Source organism: Cervus canadensis, chromosome 2, assembly GCF_019320065.1.
Source record: "Cervus canadensis isolate Bull #8, Minnesota chromosome 2, ASM1932006v1, whole genome shotgun sequence".
In the NCBI taxonomy this organism is placed as follows: Eukaryota; Metazoa; Chordata; class Mammalia; order Artiodactyla; family Cervidae; genus Cervus; species Cervus canadensis.
In genome coordinates this window covers 72653669-72678803 of record NC_057387.1, presented here as the reverse complement: position 1 = coordinate 72678803, position 25135 = coordinate 72653669, and the positions used below count along the sequence as shown (strand labels likewise).

At 35.3% G+C, this 25135-nt stretch overlaps 1 protein-coding gene across 5 annotated transcripts in view; it reads right to left on the bottom strand.

The window, feature by feature from the left end:
- The window catches only part of DEPDC1 (DEP domain containing 1), a 53479-nt gene extending 28569 nt beyond the window's left edge, over positions 1–24910 (bottom strand). Inside the window, exons 1-13 of one of the 5 annotated variants that reach the window (XR_006268141.1) lie at positions 24767–24910; positions 21365–21630; positions 18866–19022; positions 18077–18195; positions 17522–17652; positions 16190–16237; positions 13616–13756; positions 10863–11714; positions 10244–10416; positions 7851–8027; positions 6278–6463; positions 5411–5587; positions 2305–2394 (exon numbers count right to left, since the gene is read on the bottom strand). Coding sequence is in view for 4 of the 5 variants with exons in the window: in XM_043461003.1 (XP_043316938.1) it covers positions 5447–5587; positions 6278–6463; positions 7851–8027; positions 10244–10416; positions 10863–11714; positions 13616–13756; positions 16190–16237; positions 17522–17652; positions 18077–18195; positions 18866–19022; positions 21365–21630; positions 24767–24814 (2439 nt within the window). In the remaining variant the exon portion in view is untranslated. Of the gene's footprint in view, positions 1–1673; positions 2395–2446; positions 5588–6277; positions 6464–7850; positions 8028–10243; positions 10417–10862; positions 11715–13615; positions 13757–16189; positions 16238–17521; positions 17653–18076; positions 18196–18865; positions 19023–21364; positions 21631–24766 lie in introns of those variants that run through there. The other 4 variants (XM_043461002.1, XM_043461003.1, XM_043461000.1 and 1 more) reach the window with 4 other exon arrangements.
- Between the last annotated feature and the right edge of the window lie 225 nt (positions 24911–25135).

Below are 25135 nucleotides of genomic sequence, written 5' to 3'. Positions count from 1 at the left end.
ATGGGTTTATGGTCTTTGTTACATTTAGGAAAACTTCAGCCATTATTTTTGGCCAGTAACTTTTACATCCTCCCTTTTTCTTCCTTCACTTCTAGGCTCTAATTCACACAATTCTCAGTTTCATATTTTCACAAAGCTCACTGAAACTCTGTTCTTTTTGTTTCTTTCAGTTTGCTTCCTTTGTACTTCATTTTGAAAGTGAAAGTCACTCAGTTGGGTCTGACTCTTTGCAATCCCATGGACTGTACAGTCCATGGAATTCTCCAGGCCAGAATACTGGAGTGGGTAGCCTTTCCCTTCTCCAGGGGATCTTCCCAACCCAGGGATCGAACCCAGGTCTCCCAAACCCAGGTCTCCCGCATTGCAGGTGGATTCCTAACCAGCTGAGCCACAAGGGAGGCCTAAGAATACTGGATTGGGTAGCCTATCCCTTCTCCAGAAATGGAACCAGGGTCTCCTGCATTGCAGGCAGATTCTTTACCAACTGAGCTATCAGGGAAGCCCAAAATAATACCTTCCCTTACCAGGAATCGAACCCAGGCCACAGGGGTGAAAGTGCTGATCCTAGCCACTAGACCACCAGGGAACTTTATTTTGGGTAGTGGATATTGATGTTTCCAAGTTCATGAATCTTTTCTTCTGCTGGGTCTAATTTGCTCTTAATTTTATTACATTTATTTTTCATTTTGGATATTATAGTTTTAATCTCTAGAATTACCTTTCAATCTTTTTTGTATCCTCCATGTCCACCAGTATATTTCTGATTTTCTTTATATCCTAGAAAATATTTATAATGTTTATAATAACTGTTAAAGTGCCTGCTAGTTTCATTATCTCTGTTATATCTAGGTACATTTCTATTGATCACTTTTACCTCTGGCTATGGATTATATACTTTTCTGTTTCTTTGCATGTCTGATAATTTTTGATTGGATGCTGGACATTGTAATTTTTACATTGTTAAATGTGGATTTTGTTGTATTTCTTTAAAGTATTGTTCCGGCACACAAAAGTTACTAGAAGAGCAATGTGAAGATTTTGGGGCTTGTTTTTAAGATTTATAGTAGGGTGAATTCATAGCAGTTTTTATTCTAGTGCTAATCTGGCCCACTCTTGAAGCACAACTCTTCTGGAGATGCTACCCAATGCCCCAAGTATTAGAGGTTCTTTATACTTTGACAGATGGGAATATGTATTCCCAGATCTGTGAGGTACTGAGATTGTTTGGTTTACTGCTTTTCAGTCCATTCTTTCCTTGCCCCCCGCACCCTTCTTTTTAAGTACTCAACTGACTTACTTCACCTTGCCCCATGCCAATTAGTACTCAACAAAACCTTTAAACTACTGCAGATCTCTGAAGAGTGGTTTTTTTTTTTTTAACTTTTTGTCTTCTGTATTTTTTAATAGCTTCCTCAGTCATCCTCTGATCTCTAGCTACTTAATGCACTGAGATGCTGAGCTTTATTTTGGCTGTCCCTCCCTGCACCGTGGCATGGCAACTGCCTGTAAGCAGTAATCTGGAGACAATCATAGGGATTCTCCAGTGGCTCAGCTGGTAAAGAACTCACCTACCAATGAAGAAGACACAGAGATACAGGTTAGATCCCTGGGTTGGGAAGATCCACTGGAGAAGGAAATGGCAACTCACTCCAGTATTCTTGCCTGAAAAATTCCATGGACAGAGGTGGATGTGATTATGCACACATGCACAGGGCTTACCTCCTTTGTTTTCATTTTCTGAGGAATCAGTCTTTTATTACCTGTAGCTGGTATCTAGTAACAGTTGCTTCATACATTGGGCTGGCCAAAAACCTTGTTTGGGCTTTTCGTAAGATGTTATGGAAAAACTTGAAAGAAAGTTTTGGCCAACTCAATACTTGGTTTTTTAGTTGCTTATGGAAGGATAAGTTAGAGACCAATTAATGATACAAAAGTTGTTTTCATAATGAGCAAAAGTCAAAACTATTTTCAAATGTCTTATACATTCTGCATTTCCTCAGTACACATTCTCGGAGGTTTTCTGGAGGGATTAAAAACAGCTATTCTGTATATTTTTTCCCCTAGTTCTTAGAAAATAAGATTCTTAGTCAATACAAAAGCTAAGTTAATTCCGAGTTAATAAAAGATACTATAGTATAAAGTTGGTATACTTTATTGTATTTGGGACTGTTAATTTTATTCCAGTGAACTGATTTTATTTCCTTAAATTTAGAGTTTAATGTTAAAACCACAATCCTTCATTTCTCTTCTAGAAGTTTCAACAATAATACCACATGCATACACATATACACACATGTGCTTTACCTTCAAAATCAAAGGGAGTTATATCTGTTGGAGAAGTAACAGGCTGCATGGATATAAAATTCTTCCAAACATGAGGTAAAAATATCACCACTGATAGAAGAGAACAGAAAATATATTGTGAGATATGAGGACAGAGATTTGGAAGGAAAGGAGTTTTAATCAGCAGAAATTTTATTAAATTCAATATAAGAGGAAAGGACCTAGAAATTGAGCTTAGGCTTGCTAAGTTCAAGATTTAAATACATTACATTGCCTCTCTTAATTATCTTTTCAACTTGGTTAAGTAGATGTTATTATTCATATTTTATGGATGAGGAAACTCAGAGTTTACACTTTCCAAGGACAGAAAGCTAGTCAGGAGGAAATTCTTTGTACTTTCCACTACTGAGTATAGATTAACTAGATAGTATATGAGAAGAGTGGATCCCTAAATGACAGCAATTAGCAGAAGCTAGTGGGAATGCTTGGTGGTGATAACTTTTGGCACCAGAAATAAAATTTCCTACGTGTTCCAACAGATTTGCTAGACCATTTCATATCTTCTTCCTTGAAATTTGCAACATCTTCCCCAAAATGCTTTACTTTCAAGGGCTAATTTTGATTCTTTTTTCCCAAGGAAGTAAAAGTGTTAGAAGAAATTTTCTATAAGCATTTAACATCAAACCAACCCATCAATATTTGAAATTAAAAACTCTTTTTTCCCCCTGATACAATGGTATCTGTCCACACTCCAGTCAAAGGCTAAGCATTCTACTTGTGTAATGCATCCTGTATGTTTTCACATATTCAAGGACTGCTTCTGAAGATATTAATGTTTTCTTTTCTCATTAATTTTTTTCTTTATACTAGACCAAATATTTTCAACCAGTATGTACAATCAGAAGCTTTCTTTCATAATTAAAAATAGTTTAATAAGAGACACACTACAAATTAGTTTAACAAGAAATTGTTCACAATTTGTTTTGGTCCCTTCCCTTTTGCTCAAAGCAATTGAGAGGACTATATTTTTTCCTACAATCTCTTCTAGTGCTATAATTCTAGGTGTTTCTAGTATTAATTTCTAATATTTATAGAGTGCCTATTTTATGCTAGATACTTTGCTAAACACTTCTCTCATGCATTATTGTATTTAATGCTCACAACATCCTAGCAGACATGTACTCTTATAATCTTTATCATACAGATAAGAGAAAACTGGGATTTAGAGAAGTTAAATAACTTGTCTGTGGTTACATAGTAAATAGCACAATAGGATTCAAACCTGACTTCAGAGTTCACATTATTAAAATGTTACATCATGTACTCTTTAACCTCAGTTGAATGCACACTAATGGATATGAAAGTTTACTATGTCTTTATAGTATTTATATACTTAATATCAACCAATAAATATAAAATTAAATTGTTACAAAACCCACAGTAGTTTTTATCACAATACACAACATAATTCACACTAGTGCACACCTTTAAACAAGAAATTTTTGAGTCTATAAACACCTTGGGAAGAATTCTAATTTGGTTCTATATTTTTAGCTAAGGTTTCTGGGTAAAAGATATGTTATTTTCTGTTCCTATTTTTAATAAAAATATTAATCTCAAATGGAACATTGTCATTTTACTGTATGACATTACACTGAGAAATCAAAACCACCACTGAACAATAGATGTCTATTACATCCCAGTCAGTATATATATCTTTACACTTACCAAATAGATATCAAATAATCTTCAGAAAAATTTGGAAGAAAAATTGCTTCAAGTTTGTACTGATAGTCAAGCAGAAATTTGGAGAATCTTCTATCAAGATGACAGGAACTTACACTTGGGATTTTCTTCCATGAAATAATAAAGCCAATGTGATACCAGTTTGACATTTTATTTATACAAAGTATTTAGGGCACTGATTCTCAAAGTTGGCTGAATATTGGATTCACCTGGAGAGTTTAAAAAATATAGAGGCCTATATACCATCCGTTAAAATTTTGATTTAATCAATATAAGGTAGGACCTGAGCATTTTTTAAAACTCTCCTGGTGCTTCTAATATGCACCAATTTAAAAAACACTAGCTTAAAGAACTGTTTCATCATTAAAAAGGCTAGTTTTCAGTAGGAATGAATCCTCATGACTTGATTTCAGGGGGTGTACTGTTATTTTAAGTATATAATAGGTATATTTTCCTTGATTAGAAAATATTTTAGGGGAAGAGGTTTTTTGTTTTATTCATCATTTTCTTCCCACATCTTCAAAAATGAAAGGCATAAAGAAGTTGCTAAATAAATATCTTTTAAATGAACATATGATTGCTTTCTACTTCTTTCATATCTTTACCTTCTTGTAGATTCATGACAATTAGAATGCAAAAGATATTTACTGGAAAAGAATGAATGACTGTAGCAGTTGGGGTAAACATTAAAGGCAAATCCAAGTCTTATATATATATATTTTAAAAACACATAGATATATAAATAGATCAAAAGTAGAAAAAGAATATATAAGAGTGCAATATTTAGTAGATGAAAATTAATTCATCAAGTTTCCAAATATTCTTCACATTTTTGCACTGAGAAACAAAAGTAATTATAAACAACTAAAACAACTAGTTCTTTAAGTAACATCCATAAGCATGTGCAGATAAGTTTTTTTTTTTTAAAGAGAATTACAGCTTAATCTTGATGAGCAAATGTCAGTTTTCAAAATTCAAGTAAATACAGTTTTAGCACACATCATGATAACTTTTCCAGATAGTTGTATAAAAAACAAAAGATCATTTCTCGTTAAAATACCTGGTATCACCTACTGTTATTTGCTCTCAGTTAAGATCTACTAGTTTCTTAGCAGCTTCACATTGATAAAAACTATTTGGCACCTCCTTATATAATGTTTTATTGAAAAAAAAAAAAAAACAAACCTAGAGGGAGGTGGGAGGGGGGATTGGGATGGGGAATATATGTAAATCCATGGCTGATTCATGTCAATGTATGGCAAAAACCACTACAATATTGTAATTAGCCTCCAACTAATAAAAATAAATGGGAAAAAAAAAACCTTATTAATAAATAGACTTCCTTTTTAGTACCTGAATTCTTACATATGGCTTCACTTACCAAAGTTCTAGAAGTATTACATAATTTTCAATTCAATTAGTATCTTAAACTACGAAACTTTGGTTTTCTTAAAAATAGCATTGGTTGCTTGATTGTAGGTTTGTCACCGAAAAGTGCTGCTTCACTTTCAGAGGTTGGAAATCTTTTCTGATATATTAAGGGATATTCCTTCTGAAACTTAAAAATGGGGTGAAGAATTAGAAGATATTTAACATTATTATCCAAGCTGAAGCCACTGGTCAAGATTTTATAAGGATTTAGTGATTTTCTCAAACATGTATTTGATGAGTATCCTTTTACTTTATCCTTGCTTCTCCCTCCACTTTCTCACATATGAAAGGTATCTTGTAATATTTCTTGGAGCCCAGTTAGCATTAATTTTCTAGAATTCTCCTCTGGTATTAATTCTCCTAAATTCCAGATGTTCTTTCTCCTCATTGGTAACACCATGAAGGTCACTGGGATCTAGTTAGTATATTTCATATTTCTTCGAGTGTCTCAGATCTGGAATTGGACATGCTAGAATCATGTGGCTACAGTGCTTTGATATAGAGCTAAAAATTCTTAATGGCAATGATGAGTCACTAAAATGTATATATTATAACCTAAAGATTATAATTATTGTCCTAAGGTAATCCATGTTATAAATACAAGCTACTCAACATAAAGGAGAGTATATGTTATTATTGTTATCAATTTCAGGACAGAGTAAAACCAAGCAGGTAGAAATACATAGGTGTTATATATATATGATATTTAAAATTGAAAATATTAAAATAAGAAATTAGATTCTAAATGTTTTTAAATAACAAACAGCAATAGCTTATTAGAAAATATTTATGATTAGGAAATTATTCAATCTCTTACCTGTTTTAGTTTTCTCCTTTTCTCCTTTAGAGGCAAACTCTTATTTTTAATAATATTCTCTAAAAGTTCTGCAATTGCAGCTTGAGAGGTAGAAACTTTCTGTTCATCAAACTCCTGAGCACTGATCTGCTTACAGTATGAATACGTTGGCAAAGGAGCAATCACTCCATCTCCAGGATTTTTAATCTGTAGAGAACAAATGATACAGTCAAACCTATTAATTCAGGTCATGTTCCTATTTGGTAAATGATTCTTTCAATGGAATTTTGTTCATATTATTTTGCTACCAAACATTCAACACTTTAAGAAAACTGTATTATGCAGCAGAGAAGTAATAAGTCAGTAGGGTCTCACTCCCAGTCCTACAACCTACTACAGCTTTATAACCAACAGCAAGTTATTTAAACTTGTCTTGATTTGTTTCATCCATAAAATGGGATGTACACAAGATATTAATAATGTAAAATCATCATTAGTACTATTAACCATAGTTTTATCCTTTTAACTATGAAACAGTAACAATCAACATGATATTTTAATTCATCTTAAAACACTAATGTTTTGAAAGAGTGAAAGTGTTCATCTACGATTTTTGAGGTGTAAGAATATGGGCAGGGCCTCTAACATCTGTAGACAAGAGGAAGAAATTGTAGGGGATAGTTATAATTATGGTAAGTCGGGGCAACATTAGAATGGTATGCATAGGAAGAAACATGAGTATATATGCTGGACAGTCAAAGACTGAATAGAACAGGTGGTTGTTTTTGGCTGCTTAGATTCCTTTTTTCCTTCCCATTCCACCAACTATCCTTACCTTTTTTTGAATAACAGATTATTCTCTAATCTATGTAGAGTCACTCAGAGTATGGCCCTCTCTCCAAGTCACTCACCCCCAGCCACTTAAAAAATGTGAATTTAACCTAGATTGGGCCAATATGAGTCCATACCAGTAACTTTTCAAATCAAAGGTGAAGGAATGGCTCTTTTCCCCCATGGAATGCAAAGAGCCTTAATGGACCATAGGGCTTCCCTCATAGCTCACTTGATAAAGAATCTGCCTGCAATGCAGGAGACCCTGGTTTGATTCCTGGGCCAGGAAGATCCACTGGAGAAGGGATAGGCTACCCACTCCAGTATTCTTGGGCTTCCCTTGTGGCTCAGCTGGTACAGAATCCTCCTGCAACATGGGAGACCTGGTTTTGATCACTGGTTTGGGAAGATCCCCTGGAGAAGGGAAAGGCTACCTGCTCCAGTGTTCTGGCCTGGAGAATTCCGTGGACTGTATGGGGTCACAAAGAGTCAGACACGACTGAGTGACTTTCACTTTAATCAACCATATCCCATCATGTGAAGGAGTCAGTTTTCAACTATAGGACTGAAATGGAAATAAGGGATGAAGGGATGGAAAAGAGTCCTCTGACTATTTGAATCTCCATATTCTGTCTATATTCCTGACTTTTGGAGGTTATTTAAGTGAGCTGAAATAGTCTCCCTTTTTGATAAGGTTAGTTTGAGATGAGTTTGCCACTTGCAATAGACTAATATAAAGAATTTTAAGATTTACAATACATACATGGCCCTTTCTTAAGTAGTCAAGATGTTTCTCTACTGCAGCCTGTAGGTAAGAAGGCACTTGAAGAATTTCCTGTTGATGATCCATCAAGAAAGATACTAATCTTGCAGCAAGAAGCTCATCAAGATCTACTTCTTCAGCACAGCGTAATACACTCCGAGAAAAAGTGTGTATCATCTAGAAACATAATAAAAGAGGTGAATTTAAAAGCTTAAGGTTTTATATAAATTAGAGTATCAGTAAATTCTAGGTAGCATTATGCTAACAGATTGAGATAAAGTGATAAGCCAACTTCAGCTTAAAAAATGAGGACAATAACATAACATTAGGAAGAATAAAATGCCAATTTTTTTTTGTTTTAGTACTTATCAAGTATTTCCTTAATATAAATCCCAAATGATTACAGAAGACTTAGCTTTTTAACTTTGTCACAATTTTATTAGTAAGTACACAGATTCCATTAATACCATATAAATATGGTGCCCCTGAGTCGGGAAGTTCTCCTGGAGAAGGCAGGAAGGGATAGGCTACCGACTCCAGTATTCTTGGGTTTGCCTGGTGGCTCAGATGGTAAAGAATGTGCCTGCAATGTGGGACACCTGGGTTTGGAAGATCCCTTGGAGGAGGGCATGGCAACCCACTCCAGTATTCTTGCCTGGAGAATCGCCCTGGACATAGGAGCCTGGCAAGTTATAGTCCCCAGCGTTGTAAAGAGTCAGACACAACTAAGCATAGCACAGCACAAAGACTGTTAGAGAAGAGTGACTTATTAAATTAATCCCACAAAAACACCAATAGGAGAATATATAACATTTAAACACACGTGGTTACAAGGTTGGCACCATATATCTTTTGAAACAGGAAAATAGTTTTTAATGCTATTCCATCAGTCTTTAAAGACAATGTATATATTATTCAGTTCCATCATGATGATCTTCAAATCCTGGGATAAATTTTGGGTTTCAAAACTAATTTACTCTCATTTATATCCATATAAGCCACCAAATATAAGACACATACATGCATGCACCCTTGCACACACTATTTTCCAGTTTCAAAAGATATATGGTGCCAACCTTGTAACCATGTATGTTTATATGTTATATATTCACCTATTTGTGTTTTTGTGGGATTAATTTAATAAGGCACACATAAACACACAATTCATTCTCAAATAATTTGAATACAGAATTGTATTTTAGGTATTGTGCACATAATAGATGCTGAGCATATTTATTGAATTATTTTTGGTTTTATTTCTACATGTCTGGCAGGTCTTTCCTATCTTCTTCTAAGGTTCAGTCCTCAGATTTTTATTCTTTTCCTCAGCCTTGTAGAGCTCATTTGCTCCCATACCTTCAACTACTACTTTTCAAAATATGTACCTTCAGCCCTGATCTGTTTTTACCAGGCTCATGTTTCCAACACTCTGTAGGATAAATTTCACTTGGATGTCCTATAACCTAACTGAAAAAATGTAAAATCAAAATTATCTTCTTTCTACTCATATCTCTCTAGATATCTTTCCCTACAAACTTCCCTATGCTTTTTAGTGGTGCCACAATCACTTGAGAGTAATTCTTTCTCTTTATATTAGGTCTGTTATTATTAAATAACTGTCCTTATTGAGTGAAAGAATAGAACTTAGCTCCTGGTTCCTTGCTACAAGAACATCCTATAAATCGAAGCTGTGCTCTGAGGAAGTGACAGTACTTTATAGATAGAGAGAGTGATAAAGAGAGAAACAGGGAGAGACATATTAGAGGTACAATTTCAAGAGTTCATTTCCAACGGGGATCTGTATATGAATGCCTCATCCCTCATCTTCATATGGAACACGAGACTATTTCACAGAAGTTCTCCCAACTTCCTGCCTAAGTGACAAGCCATCCTAATTCACATAATACATCAAATACAACTTTTCCACTCCCAGAGTATCTGAAACACTCTGACTTACTACACGTCAATTTCCCGTTAATTCTCTATTTCAAGGGTTACAGTGCCCTTCAGCTTTCAGTAGTGCCTATATCTCCTCTTCTTTCCCCACCAAACAGAATTGGCACGAGGCAATATAATATGGTTTGACAGTCTGACTCATTCCAATATAGAATGAATGAAGAGGCAAAGTCCTCAGACAATACAAAGATCAAGATGTGAAAGTATAAAAGACTGGGCACAAAGGACTAATGTGCATTCTGCTGCACAGTAGGGAAGGTTAGACTTTCAAGTCTTTTAAACTGAAGAATCTAGGATTTCAAGACCATGACATCACTTGAATAGTATTCTTAGTTTGGTTTTTTTTTTTTTTCTTTTTTTTTCTGCTGGGGGTAGGGGGAAGGTGGTGGTGGTGGTTTATGATTCAGACTTATTCTTTCCTTAAGAAATCAACTTACCAGTGATCTTGTACCCATTGCATCATGAAGTTGGGGCATATCAACATTTTGACTCATTCGAGAAATCATGCGCATTAAAAGTTGAAGCTTTCTACGGTTTGGTGGGGGAAGTAACAAACAACATAACTGCAGTGCATCGATGGCAACCCTCTCTAAATGAGGTTGCAGCAAACCTAGGAAAGCAAAGTCAACCCCCAGAAAAAAAAATCATCAATGACACTAGTTGTTTTAATACCACCAGCATATAGTTATATAAGGAAGGCAAAATAATATTTTAATATTTTGTTTCTTTTAACTATTCCATGAAATTTACACATTCTTCAAAAACATGGTTAGATTCTCATTATTTTCTTCATAACCCATTGGATTATGAAGGACTGAAAATCTTTCACCAGTTATAAACAGTGACTCAGAATAAGTGAAATTTAAGGCAAAGAAAAGGAGTGCTTTAGGTAAGTAGAATAAATCTTGGTTATGTCATGACAAGTCTTCTACAACAAGAAATTTTTCTTTTGGAGAAAAAAATTAAGCAATTTCAGAGAAGAAAAGCCAGGTAAGCAAAACAGGGTTAGTAAACACTAAAAATTAATATTACATGCATTGAAAGCATCAACCTTACTTTGTGTGCCAGTCAACATAGAAGAAACTGGAGGTAAAGAGTTTTCTGAAAGTTCTATTGTGCTTTTGCAGAGTCTTTTATTGATTGTGGTACTAGACTCTCCGAGTTCACCTTCCATAGCTGTTTGCACACTGGTGCTGCCTTGTCCAAGATTTGGTTTCATGATAATTTCAGCCACTGGCATGTTAATATAACTATTCCTTCTTGTACTACTTCTTAAAAGTAAACTCTGAGATCTACAAAGCTGTTTTGGTTTGCACTTTCCATTATATAACTCCTCTTGGTCTTGAATGGTCAAAGTGGAGGTTCTCTTATAACCAACAGAGAATGGCTTTTGAATACTTTCCTCTGAATGAAGATTCATCAGGGATTCCTGTTTGGTCTCAGACTCTAAAGATTGCTTATTATTTTGTCCTTCTATGTTCAGAACAGATTGATGGAAGACACTGGAGACCTCTTTACTTGAACTCCCTGGTAAATCTACAATTCCTTCTAATGAATAGCACCTTGGTTTGATGTTAGAGGATAGAACATGCATTCTACGTAAGCCTACTAAATTATGACAACTTCCTCCCATTATGTCATTAGCACTGGCTCTTCTGTTTTTTAAATGAACTAGCTGCATTTTCTTAGCATATTTTTCTTGAAATCCTTGATCACTTATCTGCAGTCTCTCAGTAGTATCTGATTCTTCTTTTGTTTTGTCTTTATGAAGAAGACTGAGAAGAAGACACTCAGTTGATTTGAAGGAATTCAGATTGTTTAAATGAAGAATTTTTGAAGACTGTGGATCATCTTGGATTTTATGTATCCCACTGGGTCTATCTGAAACTGTGACGTAGCCACAAACAACTACCAGGAAATGAAACAAAAATTAAGATGCAACTGTATGATAGTGGACAAAAATAAAACAAAAACAACAGTAATATTAAAAAAATAAAGCATCGCTATAGTACATATTGTTAGTATAGTACAAATAGCAGCTGCTTAATTCAGAAGCCACTTGAATAGGACACATGCAACATTCAGTTACAAAGTGCAAGACTAGAGGTTTTCCAACTTGTGATGAAAATAACTTGAAAATTTATTTCAACAATCTAATTAAATGGATTGAGTCAAATACATTCAAAAATATCTTTCAGTCTGCAAGTATTAGAAAGCTCTTAATTGTAAGACAACTGTAGTTTAAGAAAACATATATATGATTTTTCTCTCAGGTACCTGGTACATAGCTCCTAAAACCCAAGGAATTTCAAGAGTGATTGGAGCCTTTTATTCTGCACAATGAGCCTATCTGAGCACGCTTCAGTTTAAGCTAATGAGTTGACTTAGGGCTGGCCTGAGTAAAGTTGAGTAAAGAATCTACCTGCAATGCAGGAGACCAGGGTTTGATTCCTGGGTTGGGAAGATCCCCTGGAGAAGGAAATGGCAAGCCACTCCAGTATTCTTGCCAGGAGAACCCCATGGAGAGAGAACTCTGGCAGGCTACGGTCTATGGGGTCGCAAGAGTTGGACACAACTTACCTACTAAACCACCACCAGTGCTGTCCTTGCTTAGAAGGTTGGAATTTTAGTCCTACCTCAAGGAGACCTGGGTTTGATCCCTGGGTTGGGAAGATTCCCTGGAGAAGGGGATGGCTACCCACTCCAGTATCCTGGCATGGAGAATTCCATGGACTGTATAGTTCATGGGGTCACAAAGAGTTGGACATGACTGAGTGACTTTCACTTCACTTGACTCTGGAGTTTCCCAGGTGGCACTAAGTGGTAAAGAACCCACCTGACAATGTAGAAGACTTAAGAGACATGGTTTCAATCCCTGGGTCGGGAACATTCCCTGGAGAAGGGCATGGCAACTCACTCCAGTATTCTTGCCTGGAGAATCCCATGGACAGAGGAGCTGGGCAGGCTAAAGCCCATAGTGTCACAAAGAGTCAGACATGACTGAAGTGACTTAGCATGCATACCTCCCTGGAGCGGGTGGTAGGGTGGTTGGTGGTGGTGGTGGAGATCAGACTTAATCAACAGTGACCAATGATTTAACCAACCATGTCTATGTAGTGAAACCTCAAATTAAAATGGAAATAACACAGCTATGGGAGCTTACCAGTTGGTAAATACATGGACAAACTTGGGAGAGTGACATTCCTGAAGAGAACATAGAAGCTCTGCACAGGCTTACCCCTATTTCTTGCCCTATATCTCTCTTTCACTTGGCAACTCCTGACTTATAGACTTCATAATAAACTGGTGATCATTATGTAAAGCACTTTCCAGAGTTCTGAAAACCATTACAGTGAATTATTAAACCTCAGGGGGGTTGTGGGAATCCCTGGGTTTGGTAATTAGCCAGGGACAAGGGATATTAAACCTGAGGACCCCATTTGCAGCTCCTGTATGAAGTGAGGACAGTCCTGATGAACTGAGCCCTTAATATGCAGGGTCTAAGCTAGTCTTGGGTAGTTAGTATCCAAGTTGAAAAACTTTGCCCTCAACTTTTGGGGTCTGGGTTAACTCTGGGTAGTGTCAGAAATGAACTAAATTGCAAGACGTGATTGATGTAGAGAATTGGTGTTAGAATGGTATATTTGAATGACTAGAAAACATAAAAGCAACCAGAATATTTCTGAGTTTTAAAATAATTTATAGCCTGTCACTTTCATACTTATCTATACTTTCAGATTTTTTAAAATTATGGGGGACTTGGAAACCAGTAAAATAAATCTAAATAATAAGGAAAAATCTATACATACCCAAAATGTTCACAAATAATTCATAATATTCAAAGGTAAGTAGAGGTTCAGGGAGATCTAGAAAATAATCTGCAATTGTTCTGAATACATCTCGCTCAAATCCAATATAAGTTGGATTATTCATGTCATTACTTCTTGGCCCTAAGTGGAAAGCAAAAAAAATGGTGAAATATATTTCTTTTAAATATAATTTTTAAAGATACTTATAAAAAGCCTAAAGCCTGTATTTATTTCATGAAGGATCTATGCTTAACAACAAATTCTGTCATAATTCAAAAATTTAAAAGGTTGTGCATATCTCATGCCTTCTCACTATCTTTTCACTAGAAATCACTGCAATTATTAACATTTTGTTTAGTTTTAATATGTATATGACTGAAAAATTTGAAATACATTTTAAAAGCATCGGGAAAGTTTATTTTAATGGAATTTTATCACAATTCATTTTATACATCACAGAATATTTAGATATTGCAAATAATTCTTTCAAATTGTCTTTTGCAAATTTATATTTTCATGATTAAATTTTGCCTGATATAAAGCATACTCTGAATGAATTTAAATAATATTACATTGCTGTTCAATTAGCTTAACATTATTGAAATAATTATGCCTACTTATTGGTATTTTCCTCAGGAAATTCTGATCTCATGTTATAGATGAGGAAACTGAAGCTCAGAGCCACTTGCTCAAGATGCAAGAGCCTTTGATGGCAAAGTTAAAATTAGAACTCAGAGCTCTGTAAGAGCAAGTCATAGGACCTTGAGACTCAACAGCATTTAAAGTATGGTCCATGGACTACATAATCAGAAACATCAATGTGCCTATTAAAAGCATAATCTCTTCTATACAGTACAGAATCTATCATAATTCCTATGCAGCTAGGAATTATTGATCTAGAAATTTTTGTTGTTGGTTCACTAATTTAGTAGCTTCCAAATACTGATCTGGGCATCTTCACTATAAGACTCTTCTAAGATATGATTTAAAAAAAAAATCCTGACATTGTCAATCAGTTGAACCTGAATTTTTGGTGAGTATCTCTAGTGACTGTGATATGTACTAAGATTTGAGAGTTACCCTACTATCTTTCAAGGTAACACACACATCAACACACTTAATAGTTTAAAGGCTAATAGGGCTTTATGTGGAACAAAACAGACAATTTTTATAAGGAGGATATGAGATATATTCTTAATATGTAGAATAAAAATTTTGATAATCATTAGAAGTTTTCTAAGATAGAAAATTCCCGACTGGAATTAAACATACAAAATTTTCAGTTAGAGAATCTAGGTTTGAACACATAGCTCCTCATGTATTAGAAAAAAGTCCTAAGTTTTCTTTTCTAGAAAAAAATTGGGAATAGTATATTGATCACTGATTCTTGTATGTCACAGGATTACTGTGGGGGAATAAATAACAAACATGTTAAATGAAAGTCTTAATATTGCCTCTGGCCAGACATATTATTGCTAAATTGAAATCCAGTAAGTTACATCTTTGGTATCATTTATGCATAACATGGACTGGGAAGCAAAAGAAACAAACCTTAAAGATGAGGTATCAGAGAAATCCCTGGAAGTATGCTATCTGAGTTGCTAACTATGAGGCAAGGTATGAGAGAGAAAGGCAGGTACGTAGGGGCAGTTAGAAAGAGAATTTAAAAAATCTTATGTTTCTATTCAAGATCTTTACCTTGATTTGATAAATAAAATTTTTCTGTATCTAATATTATTTACTTTATTGCTATTCTGTTATTTTGTCATATTGACACCCAGTGGACAATAAGGGAATATATACTTATTTTGAACATTAATAAAATACAAATTTTATAAGACCTAGAAAATTACTTCTGTAATATAATTATTAAAATATAATTTTACTTTTGATTATTAAGAAGCACACACCTCTGCACACATTTTTAAAATTGACTTTTGAGAGCAATTAGTGTTTTGTACTTGAACAGGGCCTTAAATTATAAAAATCAATCATCATTGACCAGTATGGAAAAAGCTTGAAGAACAAAACATTAAAAAATGATCTAATTTAGTGAAGATCATTCTTTTTGATAAACATTAAAGCCCCATTAATATATCCTATGGAGAAGAAGCATATCATGAAACATCTGAATGCTGAAGCTGTGTACAATGGCAAGGGGAATGAAGTGCGTTTTATGAGACTTCATTTCTGATTGAAACTTTATACTTACAAGCTACTTTACTTGTAAGCTGCTATTTGAACTCCCTGGACTCATGAGACAATTGATGTAGATTATACCTAAAAATCCTTTGAGATCTTCTAGCTTATGATTTTATGATCTATGAGAACTGAGTCATAAATGATTAGCTTGGATTATAAAATCATTATCTGCACAAAGTTAAGTGCTCTATAACACAATCCACATGCAATGAAATGTAATCAGTTTTACTAGATCTTCATTTAAACACCAACAGAAATGTTATAGTTCAATTTTATCATGACTTTCACAAATTAGAATAATCCCTTGGTTCTTATTAAAAACTATCAATATAATACACATACATATCACACATAAACCATTTGTTTACTTACAATTTGCTAGGCACTTCATGGCAGATAGTACCCAGTGAGGAAGATCATCTACACAAAAAATTAATATCATTTAATTATACAATTATTTTAACAATATATTCAAAACTTCACACTTGCTACATAATTATACATATATTTATATATATGTATACGTACTACCAGAATTAAAATTGATTATATATTTAGTAAGGTATAGGGCCATATAGTATTTTAAAATACAAGTTGAAAAGTTAGCTATGCTTCTTGAATATTACTGATTTGAGTGAGACCTATGATAGAAACAAGCTATATTTTAATATTTTATTTTATAAAATATAAATATACAAAATATAATATTAAAATATTATATTTTAATATTAAGGTGATTTCAAAGCAAGCTTGCTTAAAATCTCTCAGTTGCCACTAAGTGAAATATGATGCATAAGTGTTGCAGTTTTTTGACACAAACACAAAAACCACACATACATTTCACTTGAAAAGTTAATAGTCATAAAGAATAGAAAGCTTAGATGAGAGCATACACTCAAGTTATTTCAGGTAATGAAAGATGGGACTGATTCAAAGCTGCATGCATATACAACATAGCTCCTGGTTTTCAACATTTACTTTTTGTTCTTATGGTTAAAATCTCAAAAGTTCCTGCCCACAGAAAGAAAATCAAGGTAATGCATGTCAGTTAATTCTATAGCCAGCAACTGATTATTAGGAAAAAAAAAAAAAAACAAGAGCCAACATTTTGAGTAGATTTATTAATACACTTCCTGTAATGTAAATTTTCCAATGCAACTGGCTTGATTTCCCTGATTTTCTTTAAATCTGAAACAAATACATTATATAAAATACATACAATATAAAGCCAGTATTCTTTTAAATACTGTTCTTAAATTTGGACTTATTTTATTCTGTGTTACTTTGGTTTTGCATGTGCCTTGACCCATTTAAGTATGTATGTAACTTCTCATTTAAGCTCCAGAAAGGAATGGACCATATTTCTCTTAATCATCTAATCTTTAGCACAATGCCCAGCACATTGTAGGTCCTCAATAAAATCTGATTAAACAATAGTTTCAATTATATTTGCATACTCTTTGGATGCTTACTCTTCCATTAAAAAAAAAATTCATGCAAGAATCCACCTTTAGAGCTAAAACAATAGTGTGAATAATATTCATTTAAAAATTATTTACCATGATTACCAAAGCACTTCTGATAAAACAGTAGTCTCCCTAATGTATATACTTTATATATTTTGGTCTTTCTTTATCCTCACTATAGCTGCAGCCTTTTTTTAGCAAGTTTAAAATGATTCCAACTTCTTTTATTGATACCAACCTGATTTGTCTTGCAGTATAACTACTCCATGTTTACTTGTATTGGTCATGTTGTACATTATATATTGAGGAATAACTTGTTTGGGATTTATGACTTCTTCTAGGGAGGATACACCTAGAATGGTTTGCAGGCTAAATAGAAGAAAGAATACAAGCTTTTTTTTCTCCATAAAATAGGTGGAACATAAATATGAGAGTATGAATAGAAAACAGACAAAGCTTTTAGAATATTTTTCTTAAATCAAACCTCTAAGGCTTATATTTAGTATCTACTTTAAAGTATATTTATCTTTATAACCTTTGAAGGATTCCAACATAGACCCCAAACTATAGCTACAACTTTGAGTCAAAGAAAAAGCAAATCATAGTCAAACCATTCTACTTCTACTGTACCAGAACAATAAACACAAGAGTATTTATTAAGAAACACATATACACGTGAAATTCTAAGCTTTGAGAATTAATCTGCTCTTCTTCAACTGAGCATCTTGATGAAAATAACAAAATAACATTCTAAACACCCCAGGAACTTGGTTATAGCTTAGTTTTAGCTTACTAGATCAGAATAACATATCTCCAAACTTCTTCAACATCTTTCTGGCTTATTTCTCTGTTATCAGCTAAATTTTCTTGATCTTCATCGATTATTTCACAGTTCATTTTCTCTGTATTTTCCTGAAAAAAGAATTACTTTGGTTTAATATAATATGTTCAAATTTTGGAAATAATGAACTGATACTACTTCTAATATTTAGTAATTCTATTAGTATCAGTCTACTGTGGAGCTGTAAAGGTGTCACTTGAAGAAATAATATAGTATTTGGGGCTTCCCAGGTGGCACTAGTTGTAAACAAACTGCCTGCCAATGCAGGAGACTCAAGAGACACATGTTCAACCCTGGATTGGGAAGATCTCCTGGAGAAGGAAATGGCAACCCACTCCAGTATTCTTCCCTGGAGAATCTCATGGACAGAGGAGCCTGGTGGACTATAGTCCATGAAGTTGCAAAGGGCTGGACATGACTGAAGCAATTTAGCACTTAGCATACACAGTAACAGAGCTTTTGGTTTTGTATCTGCCCCCACTACTGTCAAATTAATTTAAAATACAACGTGCTTAAATTATACAAATAGTATTTCAAGTATGTCTCACTATAATTTTTATTATTATTTCTCTGAGTTCCAAACAAATTTACATGTATACATTTAGAATGTAATATAGCTAAGTGATTCCAAGCATTGGCTTCAAATCTTAAAGAATCACTTACTTTTAATTATTCTATTGATATTATTAAGCACACAGTAATTATATTTAAACTAGTGATTAGTAAAAAGGGTGTTTTTACCTGAGAGAAATGTAGTCCATGTTTTTTAGGAGTTCTTCGAGATAAGTTTCGCAATTTAAAAATACTATCTTTATCTTTGGAAAAATTCTCTATGCTGTTTTTTCTCAATTCTGGATGCCTTCGTGGAAGAGTTTTAAGTGGAGAACTTGTAGGAAATCTGGTTTAAGAATATGCAATTAAATAATGTGAGATAATGAACTTTTAGTGCCTATTTATCTTTTGAATTGTGGTTCTGGGAGAAGACTCTTTAGAGTCCCTTGGACTGCAAGGATATCAAAAAAGTCAATCCTAAAGAAAATCAACCCTGAATATTCCCTGGAAGGACTAATGAGGAAGCTGAAGCTCCAATACTTTGGCCACCTGATGCGAAGAGCTGATTCATTGGAAAAGACCCTGATGCTGGGAAAGATTGAGGGTGGGTGGTGGGGGGGAGTGGGACAGAAGATGAGATAGTTGGATAGCATTACTAACTCAGTGGACATGAGCTTGAGCAAAATCTGGGAGACAGTGAAGGACAGGGAAGCCTGGCGTGCTGCAGTTCATGGGTCGCGTCGAGTTGGACATGACTTAGCAACTGACCAACAACAAAAATCTTAAAAATAACTCAAAAACACTGGATTTAATTTATCAAAGAATGAATATTCTACATAAATTAATTTTCTCATTAAGCCTTTAAATTTTTTTTAATAGTTTCCTGATATCATGAGTAAACTGTATATTTTAACTTTATTCCTGTATAATTCAGGGTTATTATTAGGACTAATTCTTATGGAGAGGTACATACAAAACAGTTCTAGAAAGTTACATTTTCTAAATTTCTCTTATTATCTAATTTGTACATATTTTCTGCCCTTTGTGATTGTTCAATTTTCAGAACTCTGTTGCTCCTATTGATTATAATGCTTTTCCTCCCTTCAATTTAATATAAAATATTTCAAAGATACAAACAAGTACAGGGTGTTTTTATAAAATAACATCCACATAGGCGACCATCAACAAATGCAACTGTTAACATTTTAACAAGACTTCTTAAACCAATTCATAGTTTTATTATCACTGTAAAAGGCCTAGAGGTAGAAAGATTAAGAGTTTTGCAGAATTTCAGGTAAGAGAGAACAATAGTCTAATAAAAAAAATATCATGAAGACAAGCAGATAGATCAGAGAGTACTGAGGCAGCATGATATACACGGTTTGATAATTACATCATATTTAAAGAACAGAAGGAAAAGAATGAAAGCAACTACAGGAAAGATTGCCATTCATTCAGATATGGATATAAGAGGTCAAAAGTTAGCTTAGGAGATGGTAGTGATTTTTCATATATGTGAAGTGCCTGTTTAACAGGCAAAAAGGGAGCCCTAAAGCTCAGGAGTGATATTTGGGTTGGAGGCATGAAAGTCATTAAGACGTGGCATGAAAGCAGAGACATAGCAGGAGATTGTCCAGGGAGAGAGGTGAAGTGTAGACAGGCCTAGGACCTTGAGGACAGTAAAAGCTAAAGGATGAGCGCAGCAGAGAAACTCAAAAGGTGACTGATGAGTAGCACAGAGAGGAAAGATTTATATAGTTTTATACAAAGTATTTATATATTTGTTATTATAGTTTACTTGTGTGACATAAATCATCTTTGATGCATAGGCAAAAATCTATTTCTACATCTCATTTGAAAAGTACTCATTTTGTAGAGTAAAAAAGCATGTGTATTAGAATCCAAAGATCTAATTTAAGGGATATATAATCAAGAACTCTGGGTGCATGAGAGAAAACTCAATTATGCTGACCCAAGGGAGTCAGAAAGGTCTCCTGTCCTCAAGGTGGGCTACAACACAGCTGACATGAGAAGAAATGTATTCACTAGTCTGATGAATGTGTACATAAGCATATTTCAGACTGAACGAATAAGATTTGTTGACACATGGTCTCCACCTTTTCACCTGTAACAATGAGTTAATATCTATCCTATTTAGCTATTCTAGGGATTAAATAAGGAAAACACATAACTCATAAATTAAGGCTTCTAGTACATGATAAATGCTTTTTCAAACTGTCATATATTTCTTTTGTTAGTTATTATATAAGTTTGCTATTATTTATCTCATCACATGTATTCTTAGATTATATAGATTATATGTCTATTGAAGGCAAGAACCTGTGAGAATTTGTAATTCTTAAATCTATGAAACTAAAGGTTGATAATGTTCTGTCCTTCACATGTTACAGAGCTTTCAGAAGATGTTAAAGTTACAGTATCTCCTTCTTTCCTCACAACTTTCTATATGATTATATATACTGTCTATCATTATAAGGTTTGAATTGTGCAGGAATTAGTCTTAAGGACTTTAACTTAAGTGGTTTCAATTGAACTCAGAGCAACAGTTTTCTAAAGAAAATATTACTTCTCCTAAAGAGGCTGCTGTTTTAGTAGCTATATAATAGAAGCAGAGTGAAACTTTATGGTTAAATAATTCAGTTTTGCAGTTATTTCTTTGTCTAATACCTGAATAGCTGACTGTTGTCATCAAGATTTTCCGTCCCCCATTTGCCTTTGATATCTTCAATTACATGATTCTTAAGAAATTTTCTCAATAGCTGGATAGTCTGTTGCCTTGTAACTTCAGGACCAAAATTGCTATTAGCTCTTAATAGGTCATAAAGCCAGTCCACCGCTTCTCCTGCTGTAAAACAGTTGCCATATTTTTTGAAGTGTTGCCTATGTTTTCTTAGGGGCATTCCCACTCGAAAAGATGTGGTAATTTCATTCCACTGTAAAATGAAAAAAAATAAAAATAAAAAAAAATCCACTCATTCACATATTATTAAATCATTGAAATTCATGAAGAAATCATTTGTCTTATTTATGCTAAAAATTTTTACATCTCATACTGATTTCTTATTATTAATTACAGTGTTGCAAGAATATTTTTATGTAATGGTTTTTGACTAAAAGTACTTCATTGGCTGATTGGCTTACTTAAGAAACCTACGAATAATGGAGAACTGTAATGAACCTGCCTTTAGTCCTCAACAGAGAAAGCATTTATTCCTGTTTCTACAACTTCAACTAATTTTGATATGATAGTAGCATTTGTGTCAGACACTATGCATTACATTCATTATTTCACTTTAATTCTCACAATTCAATGAATAGGTACTATTATTATCCCATTTTCAGATTTGGAATATGAAGCACTGAGATATTTAATAACTTGACCAAGGTCACACACCTGAAAACCAGGCGTTGGATAAACTCTAGAACCTGTACTCATAACTAAGCAGGGCAAACAACACTTATGGCAGGCAGTAGTTTTACTGGTAAAACTTTTTACCTTTAGTTTTACCTTTAGTATTAAAAAAGTTTATATATTTACTAGTGAAGATTCCAATAATGAACATAACAGATGGAGCAAATTAAAACTTAAGTCTATTGTTTGTTTAATGACACTGTGATATATCTACATTTTAAAAAGATGATCACACTTTCAAAAATCTTTTTCAAATTACCCAAACTTTTGGCTTTGTGGCAGGTGTAAGAGTGGTGATATAGAAGGTTGTGGTGATAAACATTTTTTATTGGAGTACAATTGCTTTACAACCTGTGTCAGTTTCTGTTGTACAATGAAGTGAAGCAGCTATATGTGTGCCTATATCTCCTCCCTCCTGGACTTTCCTCCCACCTGCCCCTTATACCACCCATCTAGGTCAACACAGCACCAAACCTAGCTCCCTGCGTTATACAGCAGGTTCCCATTAGCTATCTATTTTACACATGGTAGTTGGGCTTCCCAGGTGGCTCAGTGGTAAACGAATCCGCCTGCCAAAGCAGGAGATGCAGGTTCAATCCCTGGGTCGGGAAGATCCCCGGAGGAGGAAGTGGCAACATACTCCAGTATTCTTGCCTGAAGAATCCCATGGATAGAGCCTGACAGGCTTTAGTCCACGGTGTTGCAAAGGGTTAGACATGACTGAGCACGCCCAAGTGTATATATATATGTCAATCCTAATTTCGCAATTCTTCCCACCCTCCCTTTGTCCACACCTCCATTCTCTATGTCTGTGTCTCTATTCCTGCCCCAGAAATAGGCTTCATCTGTATCATTTTTTCTAGATTCCACACATATGGGTTAATATAACAATATTTGTCTTTCTCACAGACAGCTCATAGAGCTCAATATCAAAAAACAAACAACCCAAGTCAAAAAAATGGGTGGAAAGCCTAAAAAGACATTTCTTCAAAGAAGACATACAGACGGCCAATAAACACATGAAAATATGCTCACTGAAAATGGGCTTCCCTTGTGGCTCAGGTGGTAAACAATCTGCCTGCAATGCAGGAGACCCAGGTTCAGTCCCTGGGTCGGGAAGATCCTCTGGAGAAGAAGGCATAGAGATGGCTCATGAACATATGAAAATATGCTCAACTTCATTAATTACTGCTGCTGCTAAGTTGCTTCAGTCGTGTCTGACTCTGTGCGACCCCATAGACGGCAGCCCATCAGGCTCCAACTGGGATTCTCCAGGCAAGAACACTGGAGTGGGTTGCCATTGCCTTCTCCGCACTAATTACTAGAGAAATGTAAATCAAAACTACACTAAGATATCACCTCAAACCACCAGAATGGCCATCATCAAAAAAAATCTACAAACAATAAATGCTGGCGAAGGTGTGGAGAAAAGGGAACTTCTTGCACTGTTGGTGGGAATATAAACTGATACAGTCAAGTGGAGAACAGCATGGAGATTCCTTCAAAAACTAAAAATAAAACTACCATATGACCCAGCAATCTCACCAGTGGGCATATGCCCTGAGAAAACCATAATTCAAAATGACACATGTACTCCAATATTCATTACCACACTATATTCAATAGCCAGGACATAGAAACAACCTAAATGTTCCATGACAGAGGAAAGAATAAATAAGACATGGTACATAGAGAGGAATATATAACTTTTTAATTAAAAAAAAATCCTACATTAGAGGTGAAGAAATCTGATCTGTAAGTCCAACTATGTTACTACTTGTTAAGCTACCACTTTGCTAACCTATGTGGTCCCAGCATCATAGCACAAAATTTAAGGGCTGAAAACACAATAACTTTGTTCTTTTCTTTATACACCTCCACATTTCATATATTATTCAAGAAACATATCGAGCTGCGGTTTATACAGAGAATAAGTTGTCTGTTATTCTACAGATAACAACACACTTTCACCTACAGTAATATCTACTCTGGAGAACTCTCAGCTCTACTTTACCAGTGGGGAAACTGATGCTCACACAAGTGACCCTCCTAATGTCACAACATAACCAGTGGCACGGTATCCTCGTGGACTGATGATTCACCAAATACACAAAACACTGTGCGCGAGCACAAATCCTGTGACTACCAACAGTGGCTCCTGATGGGTACTTAAAATATTCTGAGTTTAGTTATGAAATAGCTGTTATTGAGTGGTATTCAGTCGATACAACCTGTATTTAATTCCACAGGACCGGCAAAAGGAAGCTGTCACAATCTGATCCTACAAAACACTGGAACTCGTTCTAAATTCCCCTAGAATCCTGTTGGGGGTAGAAAATCTGGCGTGAGGAGCATCTAAACTCAGAATATTCTAAGTCATTCCAGGGGACGCCGAAAACACCAAGAACAGAGTCGATTAAGAAGTTGGGTCGATGCGTCTACCCCGGAAGCCTGGAGCAAAGGAAGGGGGCAGGCTCAAAAGAGGGGGACAAGCGTGTCCTACAAAGGTCCGCGATACCCGAGAACTCCCCTCATCCTCCTCTTCAGCGATCTCCTGGGCTCTGGGGCCCATCCCTCCGCCCTAGGAAAAACTATGAACCTTCACGTAAAACCGGCCATCACCCCGCCGGCCAGTCTCGTCGTTCGCGCTGTCTTACCAGCTTGGTGGCCCGATAAGGGCCTGGAGGCACATCCCGATTCTCCATTCCGCCCACCGGGCCCAAGGGTCCCTCAGCGACCGGTGCCCGGCATGGCAGCGGAAGGCGACACAGGTTTCCACAACCGTCGGCCCCGCCGTTGATTTGAATACCGGCGAGGGCTGCGTTGATTGGCTAAGCCGTCTGGGCACGTGACGCACCGCCCTGGCCCGGCCGCAGGGGGCGTGGGCTGTGGACTCGCTCCAGGTTGCGGCGCAGGCCGGCTTGGCTGAGAAGAGCTGATCTCCCTCCCAGGAGGGTGAGACGGGCTCCTGACCTCACCTGGCTTCTCTGAAGTTGCTTGTCCGTCTTGCGGTCATTGGCGAGGCG